This window comes from Hypomesus nipponensis, chromosome 19 (genome assembly GCF_054491055.1).
Source record: "Hypomesus nipponensis isolate SF chromosome 19, ASM5449105v1, whole genome shotgun sequence".
In the NCBI taxonomy this organism is placed as follows: Eukaryota; Metazoa; Chordata; class Actinopteri; order Osmeriformes; family Osmeridae; genus Hypomesus; species Hypomesus nipponensis.
In genome coordinates, this window is record NC_140379.1 from 10,541,623 (window position 1) to 10,561,567 (window position 19,945).

The following is a 19,945-nucleotide window of genomic DNA, read 5'->3' on the forward strand; positions in this document are numbered from 1 at the left end:
TTTCATTTACTGATATTACAGAGGAGTCTACAGTAGACAATGCACAAAAAAAATAATAGAAGCCTATAGAAGCTACAAGAGTAAAGTGAGTCAGTCCAACCCAGACTCAAAAGCCTTGAACTCGTGTTATGCCTTTAAGCTCTTGTGACTAGTGATAGGTTCCATGATGTCCTTTGTGAGGAACCACTCCAGCTAACATCTATCCCCTGGCTGAGGGAGTGTGTCTCTGGTCCACCCCAAGGCTGCGGTGAAGCTCCTGCTGCCTGGTACTGGGCCAAAAGCAGCGGCAGCCCGGCGTGGGTCGCAGAGCACCAGCAGCCACCGGCCTGAGGTTTATTTATCTGGGCAAGAGAACCTGTACACAGGAAACCCAGCAAGACTCCCGTTGGCTTTAGGAGCTGCTGATATTACTGGGAATATTAAATTGCTCTGCCACATTAGGGTTTTGAAATGGAAACTGGAGCTTCTCCACTCTGATTCTCTCTCTCCCTCTCTCTCTCTCTCTCTCTCTCTCTCTCTCTCTCTCTCTCTCTCTCTCTCTCTCTCTCTCTCTCTCTCTCTCTCTCTCTCTCTCTCTCTCTCTCTCTCTCTCTCTCTCTCTCTCTCTCACTTTAATTTTTATCACTCTTTGTCTCTTGGTCATAGCACAGCAAAGCTGTTTTGTCTCTGAAGTTGTTTGCTTCTAGAATGAGCCTGATAGTAATCAATGCCCCAGCTAGCAATGTCATGATTCTTTGCGTGTGCTGATGCCGGCTGGTTGGAAAAATGAGGCAAACACATATGGGAAAGATTTCCAGAATCCCCTCCCCCGAAGAATGAAAGCTCTTCAGCACCATTTGTTAGTTTCCTTAAAATGTTGGTTCCATGTTAATTAATCTACTTGTTGACTTATTGTTCTTACGAGTGATGATTTGAGGCAAATTATTTTAGGTCAAGCGCTTGTGGTTCTTCACAAACAGATTTCCAGAGGAGGATATATGGAGACAAGATCAAAGACCAGCTGGACATGTGAACCGTTTAGGCAACAGGAAATGAGCAATAAGGGGACTGTGTCAATATTTAGATGGTATGCATAACATGGCTGTCATGAACAAAGGTTTTCATGACAAGAATAGAATAGTTTACAACATTCATTCATTCATTCAACATTCAGCAAACTATTTCTGAGGTTTAATTCTGAGGCAAGTTGTTTAGTTTGTCTTGAGTGATGATTGCATAATGCATGGTCTTGTACTGGCCAAAACCCACCAACTAAACACTTGGCAGGTGGGAAAATAACACATTGGGCAGTTTCTTTAAATAACGTGCAGTAAACTACCACACATGCAGGCACTCAAGTACAATGTATCAAATAATATTCAAATCAAATTGTACTTGTATAGCACTTTTAACCAATCTAAACCCACAAGGAAGACACAAAAACTCCCAGGAACACTAATCGAAAAATAATTGAAGAAACCTTTGGAGGAGCAGTTCAGTGACAAATCTTCATTCTCCAGAGGCAATTGATGACACAAATAGGTGAAGATCATAGGTTGAGCACAGTCATGCATTAAGAGTAAAGGTAAAAAAAAAGAAGAAGAAAAAGGGTTAAACTCACGACAAATCTGACCCCTTACTGACCCAAATCGTTTGGATACACAATTCTTGCTATGCCTGAGTGTCGACCGAGTTGAACTTTTTCTCTGTGCTTTGTGGATATGAGCTACACGTAGAAAAGGTAGACCCATTGTCCATGTTTGTGTGACCTATAAAAGATTACAGCACTACAGCTCACCTGAAGGGCCCCAACAACACTTTCCTAGTAGTTCATTTTCTCTAAAAAGTATCTGTATCTCATTAAATAGTACAATGACATTTTAAAGTTGTCACACTCATTCTCTCCATTTTGACTTCTTTATTTGCAGTTTTAGGAGGTGTGCTCATTTTCTGTCATACAGTTCTGTTTATTTTTGGCCACAATTTAGTTGCAATATAATATGTTCTCTTAATTTGCAGGCCTCAGCACCAATGGAAATCCAAACATTAAGCCCACAGTAGCTGACATCAGTCATTTACAGTTTTTCACAACCAAGACACAGAAACAGAGATTTTATTCTTCTAAAGATTTAGGAGATGATAGATGAGTGGTGAAATGGATCAAAAGCAAGTCCGACTGAGGATTAAGTGTTCTCTCACAATCATAAGCCAAGAGGGAGATCTCATCCCTTTCATCCCCTCACCAAATCGTGGACATTTTTGGGTAACTTGGTGACAGCAAGACAAATCTAAAAATACGTTTTAATCTAAACCAGAAGAATTAGTTTTTTCCTCATATGGTTAAATTGTCCAGAGGATGTAAGGAGAGTGAAACTACACCGTAGAAAATCTGGTCGTGCTTTGATCAGTTCCCATAGTTGTGTTTGCTGCCTTTGATTTCTTGTTTCCCTTGATGAAGTAGGCTTGTCCACAAATCATAGTTCCCACATGCTCTAATCAAGATTTCACCACAGTGCTTAACAGAGCTTTGCTCCAGTTCAATCCGAAATAAACAGTTTGACAGGCACCTGGCTCACCATTATTGATGTTTCTCAGCTCAACACTTTAGATTTACAGTTCCAAGCTCGCTGACAGAAGGATAAAATGTGTGAACAGTATTAACGTTTTAAATGCTACTGTATATTGTGAAGATTTATACTTGAATGCTAGACTGTTGGGTGTCACATAAATGGGCAGTCATCAATGCTATGCAGTTACAATAACATAACAGTCCAAAATGTTTGTGTGGAAGGCTTTCAGTGCTATGAGGTCTCTACATCTAGTATGAGTAGTCTAAACAAATGCAACTTAATGTCCAGTCAACAAACACATTCCAGTGTATGCACTACTACCCTACATGTCCACAGTGCTTCAAAACAGTGAATCATCCCCCTTACCCTTGACATAGCAATGTTGGTGACAGACAGCTCTGATGTTTATACGTATGTGCACCTCATGGGGTTAACTGTCTTAATACCTCAGGGCCAAGACTGTTTATAGTGGAGCTGGAGATCAGAAAGACACGTTATGCCAGGGGCTCTACACAGGGATGAGAGGGATGAAGACGATTATCATCTTGGCGTGTCGTCATGAGACCTCCACGTCTGTGTTTGTTGTTCTTAGAGACACTGGAGGGCAGGTGTCAAGACCTAGATATTCCAGATAAAATGTGAGGTTTTCTCTATTGAAAACAAATCCACAGAGGTATGGTTGCTCTTCGAGACGAATTTCAAATGTACACCCTTTGCTTAGCAGAGGCCTACCCTCATGAGGCTGAGGTTCTCTAGGCTAGCTGTTGATGCTACGTGGAATTGGCTGCCACCCAGGAAATCACAGCTGAGATACTGATTTGTTACGGTTACGGTACTGAGATGTGCTCAAACTTATTTCAGAATAAATTCCCAAATCTGACTCTGGTTTGTGTAACTTAGCCAACATACTCGTTTTAACCACTGTGAAATGTTTCCACTGCACTTCAGGACACAAGCTAAAAAAACGACAATGTACTGTAAGTTGCTGTTCAAGCATGCTTTTAACTGCCTGTGCTTGCCTTACTTTGTGTGTTTCCAGGGCTCCTTGACGGTTTTACCATTGACACCAAGAACCCCAGGATCATCAAAGGTTCTAAACAGGCACAATTTGGATATACAGTTCAACAGCATTTTGCTGGGGGACAGAAGTGGTAAGAGGCCTTCATTGTCAAATGTCTATTTAAGTTGTTTAAAACGATAGTTATTTAAATTCAAATCAAGCAAATGACATCATCTTAGTTTTTACCTGCTGATAACTGGGTAAATATAGAGTCTGAGACAGATATCCTCTGAGACATTCTTACTGTCTGTCTTGCTGGCAAAGATGTGCATTGTAATAGTTTTATCAGAAAAGATGACACACTACTGTACTTCTCCCACTGTATGGAATGTTGCCTGTCATCATTTGTGCTTCCAATAGAAATGGTCCTGAGCTGGACATTTCATCATGTTGCCTCATAGCAGACTCGTTATTCACACTATTATTAGGCCAATTGGCACTGTGGTGACGGGATTCATTGCTGGCATCCTCAGTACGTGTGCTGGCTAGGGCCGTATTGGACCAAAGCCCAGTTCCAGCCCCACTTCCCACTGTGAATGTGTGTGAGAATGTGTGTGTGTGTGTGTGTGTGCATGCGTGAGTCTCACCAATATTCTATTCATATTCTCCCAAACTAAACTTACGCAGCTTTTTAAAAGATGAGTAGAACAAAGACTGTTTACTTTGTAATATTTTAGCTATTTGAAATATTACTGCTATATAAATCAGTTTGGGAGAAGAGTAGTTTTCTAGATTTTGTGTCATATTTTACATAGTTCCCGAAAGGTATCAATAGTGTCTGAAAAGTGCAATTGCATGAGCTCAGCTGATTCTTACATAAATCAGTCACAAACAGCCTGAAGGCTCACTCCGTCCAGTGATATTCCTTTAGCATCTGGCAATCATTAAAATGGTAAAGGAAGTTTTGAAAAAGCGCTTGTGTGTGTCTCGGGCTTCTGTTTTAAGTGCCTGTAGTGTGCTTGTCTTGGTGGGTTTATATATGTATGTTACAAATGTTTGTTACTAGTGTGTGTGTCAGTGAGGGAATAGTTGATTAGTTTCTCTGTGCATTTCACAAAAGTCGTAGGAAATGTCACAATCACTTGCATTATCCACTTTCTTTCCTATCTCTTCAACTAAAGTACATTAACTGCTCAGAGCAAGCTTGATCTACTGACACACATAACAGGAAACCCCCTCACTGTCACACTGACAAATAAACTACCTGCCATCTATCACTTTCCACCATTTCCCTCAGGGTGAATTGTTTTCACATGAAAGTAACATATGACTTGAGCACTACTAGGTACAGTCTAACTAATACAAAGGGACCAGTGTACAGTATAGACATGGTATTGTAATGAAGCTAATAATATAGGTTATACAATATGTGGATAAAGCCCCATATTGAGATAAATGTACTGTGGTATTTGGTTACTATTCTTGGCAACTTAACTGTATCGACTAGCTTTCTGTGTATGTTTGTCTGTGTCCATTCACATGTGCTTATAACCATGACAGTATTTGATTAGGAAGTAGTTTGGAGTCAAGACAGGCCTTTGGGGAGACTGATTGCAATTAGTAATTGGCAATCAGGAGCTGCCTATTGACTAAATGACATACAGTAGTTTTTGTGATTCAAGATAGATGAAGTAGGCTACTAGAAGAACATGCATCCCTCTGTGTGCATGTGTGTGAAAGCATGTCACTGGTTAGACAAAGGGGAGTTCATCATGACCATTGTATGATGTGCCACTCCTACTTACGACCAAAAATGCACAATACAATAAAAAATTGGTTTAATTCAACATGTTTGACAACTTCACTTAATCCTATCTTGGGGAACTTATCTATCGAGCACAACTGTGCCAACCACAACTTTGCCATTGACAAGGTATACAAATATAAAAAGTATGAAGAGTGTGTTTCTTTAGGAATGTTGACATGAGAGACCTTTGTTCCCCTGTAAGTTTTTTAGTACTAGTTGCATAGTAATAAACAAATAATTCTTCATGACGTGTTACTTAACTGAACACATAATGGTACATTTTCTCACTACTGCTGCATGGAACCCACCCAGGCTGACAGCCCCCACTCCTGCCCCTCTGAAGAATAGTTTGTGAGTTTCAGGAGCATAGTGGAAGAGTGTTTGATGGTGGTGAGAGAAGAGAAGGAAAGAGGTGGGGGGGAAATAGCAACACTACTCAGCTGTGGTTTACTGAGCCAAGGAGTCCAGGGATCCGAGGGGAGTGTGTTGTGCTTTACTCCATAACCTAGCAGTAAGGGCAAAGCAAATATTCCAGAAGAAGTTCTTGAATTTGCAATGAAGTGACAGTACTGTAGCTTGCCCAAATGGTCTTACCCTTTGCAAAAGAGTTTATTTGCAGTTAAAGAACTGTATGAAAATATTCTAGTAATGTTTATTATTTTTGTTTGTCTCCTAAACAACATCTATTCCTATGTATTACAAAGCCAAGCATTATACTATTGGCTACTCATGAGAAGCAAAACCTATTTTCCTTTAAATATGCAAGTCAAGTAGAAGAGAGCAGGTTCTGGTTATATTTATCAGTGTTGCGTGCGAGTTAGGAATCTTTTCCCCCCACTGCGACTGTGGTTGCACTGACCAGCGTTCAGTCAGAGACCCCAACACCCGCTTCACTGCCCCAGATATCAATCACAGAGACCTGAACTCAGCACCAGGTCTGTGATGTGGGAAGCAGACCCCTGTTAACGCAGCAAGAATTGTGCAATGAGGTTGGGCCTGCTGCCGTGTTTTCGAACTGAGGGTATGTCACATTTGTATTTTTTTAGTTGTGATAAATCTGTCTGTGACGCCAAGAATTTAAAGGGCTTCCAAAAGAAAGGCAATGACGTTTTGTTTTTTTAGTCGTCAAAATATGGCTTTGAAGTGCAGGATAGCTCTCCTGTGGATTTAAGTGCACTCATCAAGTGTCAGGGAACCTCAGGTGACCTCGAAGGTGAGGTGTCGCACTGTGTAGTTGTGTGTGTATGTGTCCACACTTATTGTGTTTTCTTATGCTAGCGTGTGGTATGCTGTCAGGCTCCAATGGTGCCTATGATCATGACCATGATTTGTTAAGAATAAGCTAGATTCCAAGAAAATGGCAGACAGAGTCCCACTTGCCCAGCATTTTGTTGAGTTATATTGTTTATAAAAACCTTTATTGAAGACGGACTCAGTTTAGGTTCACATTACAGTTTTAGGTTTAAGATTTTTAAAATAAGTGCATTCACCCAAGCTTCAGGATACATTTTTAAGTGTCTTTCAAAGTTTCCTGTTTAATTACAAGCTTTTTATTATGCATTATTTCCCAAATAACATGAAATGTAGCATGATAGCTCACCATAAAGGACATAGACCTTAGACTTTTTTTTAAAGGAATTTTAATTGCGCTCATTATTGATAGTGCCCATAAGCATGTGTGCCAAATACCGTAGCTCTGTCAGCTTTTCCAGTTCTACAATGAACTGTCTGATTTTTCAAATGTTCAGCTTGGTATTTGGATTGGAATGCGATCATAGCTCCGGATCTTGAAAATAAACGAGCATTTTCATGACCTTGTCTGGAAAGAGATGCATAAAGCTGAGTTCAGATTACATTTAATGACCAACTTTTAGAAATAACATCACCTGATCTTGCCATACTCATACCGTACATTAGCTCATATGAATCTGCGTCACCTTTTATATATGTCTGCAATCCTCTTACCAGACACAAATGTCAGTGGAACAAAGTGTAGACTAAATGTAATGTATTGCTCTGTAGAAGTCATAAGCATAATTTATATGTTTAAGATGTTGCTCTGTGGACATATTAAATTTGTCACTTATTTGTATTTTGACACTGTCTCCACACATCTTGCTGATCATTGATGTGATTATCTGATGACAAAGAGAACACTGTTATGCCTGGCATTTTCATATTAATAGACAAATAAGGCTGCGACAAACAAATCTCGACGTGTAGCATACTTTTTTATAAAGAAGGTAGAATATCCATCTTGACATGACAGTAGTAAGTAGGTCCAAAACCACAGAAATTTGAGTCTTTCCAAGGAAGAAGCAGTTGACCTGCTAATTTGGGGAAATGTTGCAATTTAAAGAATGTGCAATAGTCCCACATGCCTCTCCAAGACAATATGGTTTCTTAACCCTTGTGTTATCTTTGAGTCATTGTGACCCTTCAGTCATTGTGACCCCCCCCCCCCCCCACGAGATCAACAACTTTACCTCATTCAAAAATAAAGTGAAGCAAGTTGTTGCAACACAACGATGGCTCGTTGTGAACCTTCGGGTCATTGTGACCCGAAGAGAACAAAAGGGTTAAACAGTCTGCCAGATTGGACTCTTTCTGGGGGTCCACGAGAGGCCACAATATTCTCACGTGACAATAAGCCTAAACTCCAAGTACTAGTGAGATACAAGGCCCAGAATCTATCTTCCAGGCCTCTGCTACCTCCCACTCTCTTTTCCTGTTGTTACTTTCCAGCAAAGATGCTGGGTCTGTCCAGATGGGATTTACCCTTTAAACCCTAGCTTGGTCACAAGGTGTGGACCACTTAAAGTCTTGGGGAATCTGAGAGGTTTCACCACCGTTGGTCTGAAATACAGTCCCCCGTCATTAGAGCCTATGTTTTCATTGAGCAGGCCACTGTGCAGGGAAGGAAAGGTAGCACTGTTTGTGCTGTAGCTGTAAAAACAAGAAGAATCAGTTAGTGTTGTCATGTGTTAAACCCCTTTAATATTTACTTTCAAAGCCATGAGTCTAGTTTTCCCTTTGTGGTCAGTCTTTGCCATGCTGTAAGATTTAGAGCTATACCTCCTTCAGAGTTTTCTTTCTTTAGCTCTGATGAAACAGGACCAGTTGCCAGTTGTTGATTGGTCAAATGAATCCATAGAATGCATATCCTATCAATATTTGTGGCTGGAATGTGATGAAAGGGCATGTGTATTGGGCAGAGATGTGGTTTCACAACCCATGTGTCTCACTCCTTCCAAATGTGAAAGACATTAGCACATTAATGACGGCTAGGTCTGTGTTGGCACTTCCACAAACCCAAAATCCCACATTCCTATCTGTGGGAGAAAACGGGCATCCAGTTTGGGTCATATTATTTCATTCGACGTCATTACCTTGTCCACAATAATGCTACATGGCTAGCAATTGCCCCTGATGATTCTGACAGTGATTATTTAAACAGCTTTTGTTGATGAGCCTCAAAAGCAGAAGTCCAAGGCAATTCTAACAATGGCCCCTTTCACCAAGGTAACCATGTCCTGGTCTGAACTTTTCCTAAAGTATTCCAGTGCCAAACGACAGCAATAACTTCAGTAATAATCATGCTATTAATAGCAGTGAAAATATGAGCACTGTTCGAGCTCCTGAGGTGAAAATGATTTCCAGTCCTTTGACAACTGGACAGCTAGCGTGAGATGCAATCCCATAATTACTTGCGTCTGAGTCTGTCATACTGCAGACTAAAGAATAGCACTGCTTTTCATCTCTTCTCCTTGGTCCACATTATCCCTTTAGGATTTAAGTATATCCAAAATGTAAGAAATAACTTTACAACACATTATTTCAAGGTAATTTGAAACTATTAAAATAGTCGTTTTTACCCTGTATCAAAATGCAAAGATGGCATCAATAGGAATCAACAATGTTTAAAATGAGAGGTGAAGGGGAGGTGATAGATTGGTAGACTATATTTTATCCCTAAAGTTGTAATTATTAGTTTCAAAAAGGTGTAATGCAAGCTTTTAAAGACAAATTAAAAGTGTTACATAAAGTGTTACAACTTTAGAGATAGCTGAATGTTAATGTCAAGTGTCATGTTTGCTTACAAAAACATTATGTAGCAATTATCCACTTATCTTAATTGCCTCCCAAATGTTACCTACTGAAACAGTTGGCAGGATTGAGACATATTTTGAAGTTTGGAGGTTGACATGGTTGACCTTTGAGTTTTTAGGCATACGTTGGTGGTGGTCTGGTTTTGTTATAGACTGGTGTCGAGTATCTTTCCCTTGGGGCACCATGGAACAGAGTGAATTGTTCCTGCTGTGTGTTATTATCCACCTGAGTTTGACAGCATGTTTTCCTTTGCTTCTTGTTAACCTGAGTGCTAAGCTTTTATCGGTTTAAGACTGAATAAATACATATGGAATGACTACAGAGGGGGGTAGAGATGCTTTATTTAGTTGAAAACTTTGACCAAGCATTTTTGAGTAACCCCCCCCCCCCCAAAAAAAGGAAAAAATAAAACTTAAGTAGGTTTGCAAATGCATGAGAACGCTGATGCGGCTTATATAAAGAGAAACATCACAAGATAAAACTCTACACGCAAATGGATATTCCTGACTGACAGAAATAGTTTTCACACACTCTTACATAAATAGCTTGGCTGTGTTCCTGTTTCTACTCACAAAACAAAGAGACCTTTTATCAAAGATACAGTACTTCAGGATTACAACCTTCCTTTGAGGCCTTTATCCATTCAAGACAGCCCTTAGGTAAACACTCAGCATTTTTACATTCTCCACCACATGAAGTCATCTAAAACCTTTCAGCTGACATTTATGAGACCACACTGACCTGCTTCTAATAAGAACTTTACCCATAGTGAGTGGAGAAACATCTCTTACAGGGTCTACGTCACCCCCAAAAAAATGCCATGGATGACCCGGTAGCAGTTTATGATATTCCTCCAGGGTGGGTCTTTAATTTGATTGAGTAAGCGCTCTGCTGCCCTGAGTGACCTGCAGTTCTGTACATGTGACGATGTTCAGTCCCTCTGAGCTTATTCAGTCACACTTTGTGTCTTTCCTTGTGCTGGGTGACCCATATTTCCAGTCTATAACTTTCATCTCCCTCCATTGTGTGTGTGTGTTTCCCCGCAAAGATCAATGTGAGAATAGTCCCAGGGTTTGTGGGCCAGTGTGTTTAACTGCATGTTGATCTAGGGTCAGGAGAGATGTTTTCAGACATGGCCATACTCTCTTAGGGACACAGACTAGAAAGACCTTTATACACAGTATGTGTTTTACTGCCAACTCCACTGAATTTCTGTGAATTTGCAGAGTGATCCCTCTCTGCTTGCATATTTTGTTGTGTTACAGATTAAGTTTAAAATGGACATTTATTTCATTCCTTTACATTCAAGTCAAGTCAAGTCAGTTTATTTATAGAGCACATTTAAAAACAGCCAATGCCGACCAAAGTGCTGTACAAAATCATCAAATAACAAAAACAACAATAAGTAGGAACAACAGACAAACAACACAATTACAATAAGTACAAGTGACCCTAAACTGACTCGAAAGCCAAAGAAAAAAAATCTATTTTAAGACAAGACTTAAATGTTGCGATGATGGGGGATGGCCGGATAAAAATGTGCTGTTTATTCCACAGAGCAGGGGCTACAGCTGAAAAGGCAGGATCACCTTTTGTTTTCATCAGAGTCTATGGAATGGCTAAAGGGAACTGGTTTGATGATCTAAGGGGCCTCGAAGTGTGATATAGCATAAGAAGATCTGAAATATACAATGGAGCAATCCATGTAAAGCTTTAAAAACAAGTAAAAACACATTAAAATCAATTCTTTATTTGACTGGCAACCAGTGAAGAGAGGCCATTATCGGGGAGATACGGTCCCTCTTCCTGGTACCAGTCAACATTCTAGCAGCTGCATTCTGGACAAGCTGCAGGCGTGATAATGATGACTGACAAATGCCATAATACAGAGAATTACAATAATCAATTTGAGACGATATAAGTGCATGAATAACAATTTCCTTGAAGTCCTTGAAAGAGAGGAAATATTTTAGTTTTGCAATAGTCCTTAAATGAAATAAACTATCTTTGACAAGATAATTAACTTGTTTGTCAAATTTTAGTGCTGAATCAAAGATAACACCCAAATCCTTTGATCACATTGATCATAATTGAGTTGTTCCACGAAAGTCGTTGTCTGGAGTAAAACATTTTGCGATTGGACATAATTTAAAGAAGGCACTCATCTGTATATAAAAGGTCTATCAGTTTTCAATGCACATCGAAGCCATAGTCTCTTCATTGTACCCCACTATTCCATTAATGTGAAAAAATTTAGGTATTGGAATTATGGAAGCACTGTTAAGTGTAACTTGTGTTTGCTGTTTTTGTTTAACAGGTTATTGGTGGGTGCCCCCTATGAAACCAATGGTCCACACCAGACAGGGGATGTTTACAAATGCCCACTGGGTAAACGCACCAACAGCAGCGGCTGCACCAAACTCAACCTAGGTACTATAGTTACTGGGCCTTCTCTTACTGCTGTGCCATTTTGTTAAACAAGTCAGACTGTCAAACATAACTGTATGTGTGTGGTTTTTGTTGCTATGCACTTGCCTACACAAATGTATTTCACACCCTGTAACTTGTCTCTTAAATGCCTGGAACCAATGGAACACAACCAGAAGTGTAATTTTGAGTCCACCCAGTGCTTCAAGAAGACCAAAGTTATCAGTCTTAGAATTTAAACTGACTTGTCTATGAATCAAATACCATTTACCGACGTCTACTGTACGTGTGTATTTGTGCATCTGTGCCACGTGTGTTCCAGGGAGACTGGGACTCATGCCGTTCATTCCTTATAGTACAGTTTATGTACACTTCCACATCTGTGTCTTCCCTGGCACCTGACCACATGTTCCGTCATACCACACACACATCTGTGTCGTGTTGGGTAGATAGACGCAGAAAGACGTGTAAACTTACTGGCAGATACTGAAGGATTTAGACATTCCTACGCCTGGCTAGACTGCAGAAACAAACCTAGTTCCCAGATGGGGGAGGAAGTTCTTAACTCCTCACACTGTTTAATCTCTCAGGGCAGGTGTTTATACTCAATGGTCACAGTAAATGCAGCTAACTGGAAATTGCATATGCATGTACTTAGATGCACGCCATGCAACAGAGAGGTGTACACTTTAGATTAGATTAGATATACTTTATTGATCCCTCAGAGGGAAATTGTTAAGACTTCATTTAGACTTCATCCATACACAACTCTAACCAACACCTTAAGAAGAAAAAATTGTATACATAAGTTTGGATGCTATTGAAAAACTGGGTTATGGTTTACAATAGGGTCGGTTGGATGAAAGTATTATGCGTAACTGAAACATAGTATTGTATAAAATCGTTAGAAAGTGTGAAAAATACCTTTACTTTGTCATTGTTTTTCTTTTCTCAAGGAAGGATATCTCTGACTAATGTTGCTGAACGAAAGGACAAAATGAGACTGGGAATGACTCTCACATCAAATCCTAAAGACAACAGTTTTGTGGTAACTGTTGGAGAAATGTTCTTCCAAATGTTACCAATTGAAGCATGCATAAGACCAGTGAAAATGTGTGTTTGCTATTCTAACATAGATTAGCTGTCAAGCACAAGAAAGATGCATAAGAAACAATAAACTTTGAAATTGAGAATAATTTTTCACCAAACCCTTTATCATCAGATTTTTTCTGTTCCATGTTGGCAAATCTTAGCATTTTCTTTACTTCTGTAGGCCTGTGGACCTCTGTGGTCCTATGAATGTGGTAGCTCATACTACAGCACTGGCATATGCTCCAGAGTCAACTCTAGCTTCAAGTTCTCACGGACCATTTCTCCTGCATTTCAGAGTAAGACTAAAGCGCTACCCTTTCCTTTTTTTCATGAAGTCAACCAGTATTTGTTTTGTGATTTGATAGTTTTCCTGAAACCTTTTGAACTAAATTCTAACTTTTGTTTAATTTTTTTGCAGGGTGTGAAACCTTTATGGATATAGTCATAGTTCTGGATGGGTCAAATTCTATCTATCCCTGGTATGAAGTGCAGGCCTTTCTTATCAACATTCTACAGAAGTTTTACATTGGACCAGGCCAGATACAGGTGTGTTAGAGAGAGAGAAGTCATCCACTCGTGTTAACATAGATATGTTTCACATTGTAGTACTTGTTAAGTGCACTAGCAAGTTATGAGAAACAATATATCGTTTTTGTAATGTGCTATTTCTTCTAACTTGTCTTTGCTTAGGTTGGAGTGGTTCAGTATGGTGAGAAGGTGGTTCATGAATTCCAACTAAGTGACTACAAATCAGTGGAGGAAGTGGTAAAGAGAGCCCGCAGCATTAACCAGCGTGGCGGAGAGGAGACCAACACGGCCCTCGGCATCAATGTGGCACGGTTGGATTCACCTCGTTTCCAAATATAATAATTGTATTACGTAAGGAAATTATTTAGATGTGTATATTTATAAGAAAATATTTGTTTTCCACAGATCACAGGCATTCAAGCGAGGTGGTCGACGAGGTGCAAAGAAAGTCATGATAGTGATCACAGACGGCGAGTCACATGATAGTCCTGACCTCCAACAAGCTATTGAGGACAGCGAGAAGGATGGCATCACCCGCTACGCCATTGCTGTGAGTCTCCTTCTCCTTCTTTTTTAGGTTTTTAGAGAACTTCATTCATTTTTACTTGAACAAATAATAATAATAATTTCAATGTACATCTGACACATATATTAAAAATAATAAAACATTTTAATGAAACAGTTCATCTATGCATGTGAACTTAGACAGAGGTCCAATGCAGTCCAAACTCAAATTTTAGTCTCTCAGACAGCTCCAACCCAAGTCAACATTTAGTTTAAAGGTTTCCTAGAGCACAAAGCACTTTAGTGGGACCACTTGCAATCTAGAATTGGACACACGTGTGTCCATTTGTGCCCAAATGTTCAAATAGTAGGATGTCTAAAACACCCCATAACAGATGACTTGGCCTGATGTCTAGGTCCTAGGCTACTACAATCGCCGTGGGATCAATCCAGAGGCTTTCCTGAATGAAATCAAATACATAGCCAGTGACCCAGATGACAAGCATTTCTTTAATGTAACGGACGAGTCTGCTCTAAAGGATATCGTGGATGCACTAGGAGACAGAATCTTCAGTTTGGAAGGTAAAGTAAAATGCTACTGACCGCAAGAAATCCTGACATGTGTTCTTAAAGATTCCAATACAATATAACACCATAATTTTAGTCTTATGGAACTAACTTTCAAACTAGCCAAACTTCAAAGCTGTCTTGGCAAACAGTCAAGACATTGTCCTCAGTCACATTAATGTTGTGTCTTCACAGGAACCAATAAAAACGGGACAGCGTTTGGTCTCCAGATGTCACAGGCTGGCTTCTCCTCCCACATCGTGGAGGTGAGTCACCTATCTGCTCCCAATTCTCATACACTCTATATCAACACAACTGGTTTCCAATTCCCCACGTTGTCCCACCTTTTGTGCGTGTGTGTGTGTGGCCCTACAGGCTGAGGATTTTGTAACTTAGGGCCGTCTGGCAGAGGGGTATTTTTCCATTTTGTCAGTCCCAAAGATGACTACACTTTTCCCCAAGGGTGACATAATAGTGAAAGCTTGACACAAAGTTGAGTTAGAGGTTGTTACTGCAGCACAAGAAAATGGAAAGTTAATGTGGCCCTTTTCTTCTTGAGCTTTCGGTTGCATGCTGATAACAGCAGGTTTGTTGGCTTCAGGATTGACACAGCTGGAAAGACATATTGGTGAGTGTCGGTCCAACTCACATTTTCTACTGTACCTGGACAGATCTTCATTTCTTTTATTTTTTCCCGTGTTACTGTTCTGCTGATGTAATAGCTTTGATTTTCCAGTTCCACTCTGCCCTGGGGAACGATAAATATATTCTCTTAAGAAAACAAAGATGCAGCTGGGTGACTTGGATGGTTGGAAATTCCACACTCCAGAAGGTTGGATCCCAGGGATGAAGGCAACCCGAGTGTTGAGAGTAGGATAACTTCTTGGAAAGAGGTTTGAGTCTTATAAAAGAAAAATGTTCCAGAGCAGACACTTTTGTCGAATGTCAGGTGTGTCAACTTGTGCTTATGTTATACATATCCAGACATTGCTGTCGCCCATGCAGGCCACTGCTTTTGTTTGTCTTATTTTATTCAGTAATCCTGAAAGGTATGTTGGTTAGATTGTGGATTATGGAATATTTTTTATTTGGCACTGTATAATATATGGTTTATTTGTTTTTAATTGGTTAACATTTCAGTAGAGTGAAAGTCAAACAATCAATAATAGCTTTTACAAGTATAAGGATGTCTACACAATTTTGCACAGTTTGTATCTCATGTATGTTTCTCATTTGTAAACTAGGCTATTACTTGAATATTATTCCCTCAAAACCCTCTCTTGAGAACGGGAGTTATTTTACCAAGAAGCTGGCTAGCTCCATCATAATTACAGCCTGAAAAAATACTAGTTCATAGGGCAGTGAAGCCATGTCCTTTTGTAAACTGGCATTAAAAATGGGTCAGTCACTTAAGGAGTCCATTGCTGTTTTGGGGCTCAATTGCCATAGCAACCGTGTTCCCCATAACATACCAAAAGAGGCCAGATTGGCCAGTAATTTACTCGGTGAGCAGACAGTTCCATGTGCATATATGTAAGCGGTCTCTTATGTTGCGAGGTACAGTTTGTACACTGAAGTTTGGAGTTGTTTACAACCTCACTATATTATGTTAGGACAGGATTAGTCTAGGGGAAGCTTTGCACTGACATCACTAACCTGTTCAGAGGAACTTAATATCAACAAGGGAGGTTGAATATCTTTAGCATCTCTCTATGTTTGTAGCAACAATCTGACATGATTTGCGCATTATTTATTATATTAGTGCCTCAGTGAGCTGGCTTGCAATACTTAGGTTTTCATATGAAGCACCCATGGGAATGTGAACTATATGGCCCTTATGCTGCCTTCGGGGTTATTGTGACCCTCCGCCGTGGTGCAAAAGGTGGGTCATATTGACCCAAAGGCAGCACAATAATTAAAGCCAAATAATGGGGATAGTCTAGAGAGGCTTGATTTATGATCCACTCCATTTCTCCAATGGATTTAAAATATATTTGGGAGTAGAAGGAAGGAAAAAATAATTAATGTGGTTTAGGCAAATTTAGTTTCCACTAATTTATTGTTACAATTATTGTTGGCAGAACGTGTTAAGGGCCATCACATATCTTTGCGCGTACACATTTCAGGATCTGGTTTCTGAACACATATCCTGTGAGGAGTGTAGAGTTTGCGAGTGAGAGAGAATGAGGGAGACTCTTTGGTGTCTTTGTACAGCCAGAGATCCTCTTATTTTGGCTGTGAACTCTGTATCCCTACAGGATGGGATACTAGTGGGTGCCGTGGGGGCCTATGACTGGAATGGGGCAGTACTGAAAGAGACCCGACAGGGCAAAGTCATCCCACCAAAGTCCTCCTATGCACAAGAGTTCCCCGAGGAGCTCAAAAACCACGGCGCCTACCTAGGTGAGTGAGGAAGTGACATATGCCTCTCTGTTCCTCTCCATCTCCATCCCATCCCTCTATTTTGTGTTTCATTCTTGTAAACCTTATTCCGTCTCTGCTTGAGCATCCATGTTCCTATAGCCTATCCTACGTACTACAGTAAGTTTTTCTTCCTCCACATCCCACCTGTCCACCTCTCTCTCCATCTCTCTTTCTCGGGAGGGATGTGTATCACAAACTCTAAAAGCCCTGTGTTTTAGCACCATGGATCCTAGCTGCAGCCTTGACTCAATAAAGGGTTCCACTGCACAGTTGCTCCCCCCTTCCCCCCTCCCCAGCGCCCACAAGCACCTCCACCAGCCTCTGCTTTCTCCATCAGGGACATGGCTTGCTTGCCTATGCTGCACTTCACTGCCTACCAACTGAAGGCTTTCCATTCTCATTAGCGTTATGCAAAGAAGGCATGGGTCTGGACAGGCTCATAGAATGAAAGCGCCAGGGAGAGAGACGGTGAGATTGAATAGAGGATGGAGACAAAGAGTGAGGAGAAAGAGAGCAGTAAGATGTTGTGGAAAAAGAAAAGATGGAGATGAACAGAAACATGGGCAAGACAGGCTAAATCTTTACCTGAGGTAACAAATCAGCAATTAGCTTATTGTGCTACTGAGGTCTGAATGATAGACTGGGCAGGCACAGGCCAGGGCTACTGCTCAGGGACTCAATAGCTGCCATTCAACTTTGTTTTAGAACTCTCTGGGTCATGCAATGAATGTAAATTTGAACCAGAGGGTCTAGCATGCATTTACACTGAAGGACACACACACACACACACAAGCAAATAGCAGGAACAAACCCAAACACGGAGGCATGGATATCTCTATGTAGTCTATGTAAACACAAAATTGCATCGTTGACCAAGTTAAATTAACTTACACAAGGAAACACACAATCCCCACTGCTACTCTAACCCTTTATTTAGTCAATTTGATACAGCACAAACAAGTGGGTTTGACCTCACATTGTATAAACAGGTTTAATTGTCTCAAAGTAGGCTACATCAGAAACAGGCCTTGTGCTCCACAAGGCAGTTTAGAAAAAGTTCCTGTAGAGTAAAAGAAAGTAAGACAGAGAGTAAAAACACCCATTGGGACACTAATGGGTTTTGATAACTTTGAGACCTTTAACTTAAAAACAGCATTGCAGGGATGGCAGTGTTAACCGTAACAATTTTTATGCATTCAGACGTCTGAACCAAGTGACTTTGAAACAGTATAATCTGTATGAGGTATTATTATTATATTAAATAATATATATTATTATAATTATTCTCATATAACAGTGTGTACTGTTTGTGTCACCAGGTTACACAGTGACGTCAGTGGTGTCGGCTAGGAACGGTCGTCTGTTTGTGGCCGGGGCACCACGGTTCAATCACACGGGAAAGGTTATCATCTTTACCCTCAAAAACACTGGCGAGCTTACTATTCTACACTCTCTAAAGGGACAACAGGTGAGGAAGTTCACATTCACACACAGGAAAAGCACAAACATTTGTATTCTCTTGTTGTTTTATGAGTGTGTCACTCCTTCACTTCTGTGTCCTGAAGTTGTTTAATAGTGCCATCCGTCACAGACCTGTCTCCTAATTTCCTCCCAATGGACAAGAAACACTAGAGCAGCATAACCACTATGAACGTTTTTCTGTGCCTAAAAAGGCCTCTTTTTCATAACCGGGAAACATACGGTTGTTATTTTCACAGAGATACTGCATTGAACTCCAAAGGATTCAACATTATTTGTGTATGTAGTGGCAAATTTTATACAAACAATGGAATGAACGTAGAAGAAAGGAAAGGAAAGAAGGAATGTCGTTACCAACAGTTCCAAAGAATTAATAAATGAACAATGGATGACGTGTGGTTGTTGCTGGGTTTCAGATTGGCTCATACTACGGCAGTGAGATAGCCCCAGTGGACATAGATGGAGACGGAGTGACCGACAACCTCCTGGTGGCAGCACCCATGTTTTTTAGTGGAGGACTGGAGAAGGGCAAGGTGTACATCTACAGAGTCACAGAACTGGTGGGTAGACAAGTGTGAGCATACACACACAGGTACTGTCCACATTCTCTAGCCTTTAGTTACAGAGCAACACATTCATCAACGTACTGTAAAATGCTGCCCGATTCCTATTTCCCACTACTTGGAGTCAGCACCTGTATACAAACAGATGCATCTAATCAGGGAATTTCAGACCCAACCCTGGCCAGGCCTGCACATTGTGGCACACACCATCCTAAGCCAGACTCACCTGTCTTTAGAACCCTAATGTGACCCACTGGTGCTGAGGATTTTTAAACCTCCTGTCATACAGGTCAAATTAAAACACACCCTTAGATAACATGCAGGCTTTATTAGGTGGCAAGTGCACAAAACTCAGTTGGAAAGCATTCTAAGGTAATAACTAGCCAGTCATTGAGAGAGGAAAAGGTACTTGTTTAATAGGCGGATATAGCTGCAGAGAAATTCCTCCGCATTTCTGGTTATTACGAGCCAACACACCAGTCCGCCAACTCCATCTTCAAGCTGAATGAGAATTGGTCTTTAAGGTCCCAGGACTAAATGAAATAACAGGGCCCAGAAGTTTGATCAATTCTCTGGAACATAGAAATTGTGTTAGTTTGTTGTGAAGTTAGAACCCAGACTTTAGCTTGGTGAACCAGCACTCATCAAAGCTAGCAACCATCTACTAACAGTTAGTGTTGACCTAACCACCTTGGTTACACAGCCTTAATTTAATTATTACCCAATTCAATCCCTCCTCCTTTTCCTTTAGGATGCCTTGAAAAACAAGTTGTCTCACACTTCATCTTGGTATCTATCTATTATAATTACTAATGGGACTGCATAGCGAGTAATAAAATGCATGTCAAATGGACGGGTTTAAGTACTAGCCTATTCAGCCAGAATGTTGAGGAAT

The 19,945-nt window shown here is 40.4% G+C and overlaps 1 protein-coding gene across 1 annotated transcript in view; it reads left to right on the plus strand.

The window, feature by feature from the left end:
• LOC146246967 (integrin alpha-11-like) overlaps positions 1 to 19,945 on the plus strand; it is a 35,016-nt gene that overhangs the window by 2,312 nt on the left and 12,759 nt on the right. Inside the window, exons 2-13 of the mRNA XM_084682787.1 lie at positions 3,589 to 3,700; positions 11,784 to 11,896; positions 12,850 to 12,941; positions 13,167 to 13,281; positions 13,404 to 13,531; positions 13,676 to 13,824; positions 13,919 to 14,063; positions 14,434 to 14,599; positions 14,780 to 14,850; positions 16,843 to 16,987; positions 18,328 to 18,476; positions 18,904 to 19,047. Of these exons, the coding sequence (XP_084538913.1) occupies positions 3,589 to 3,700; positions 11,784 to 11,896; positions 12,850 to 12,941; positions 13,167 to 13,281; positions 13,404 to 13,531; positions 13,676 to 13,824; positions 13,919 to 14,063; positions 14,434 to 14,599; positions 14,780 to 14,850; positions 16,843 to 16,987; positions 18,328 to 18,476; positions 18,904 to 19,047 (1,529 nt within the window). The remainder of the gene's footprint in view (positions 1 to 3,588; positions 3,701 to 11,783; positions 11,897 to 12,849; positions 12,942 to 13,166; positions 13,282 to 13,403; positions 13,532 to 13,675; positions 13,825 to 13,918; positions 14,064 to 14,433; positions 14,600 to 14,779; positions 14,851 to 16,842; positions 16,988 to 18,327; positions 18,477 to 18,903; positions 19,048 to 19,945) is intronic.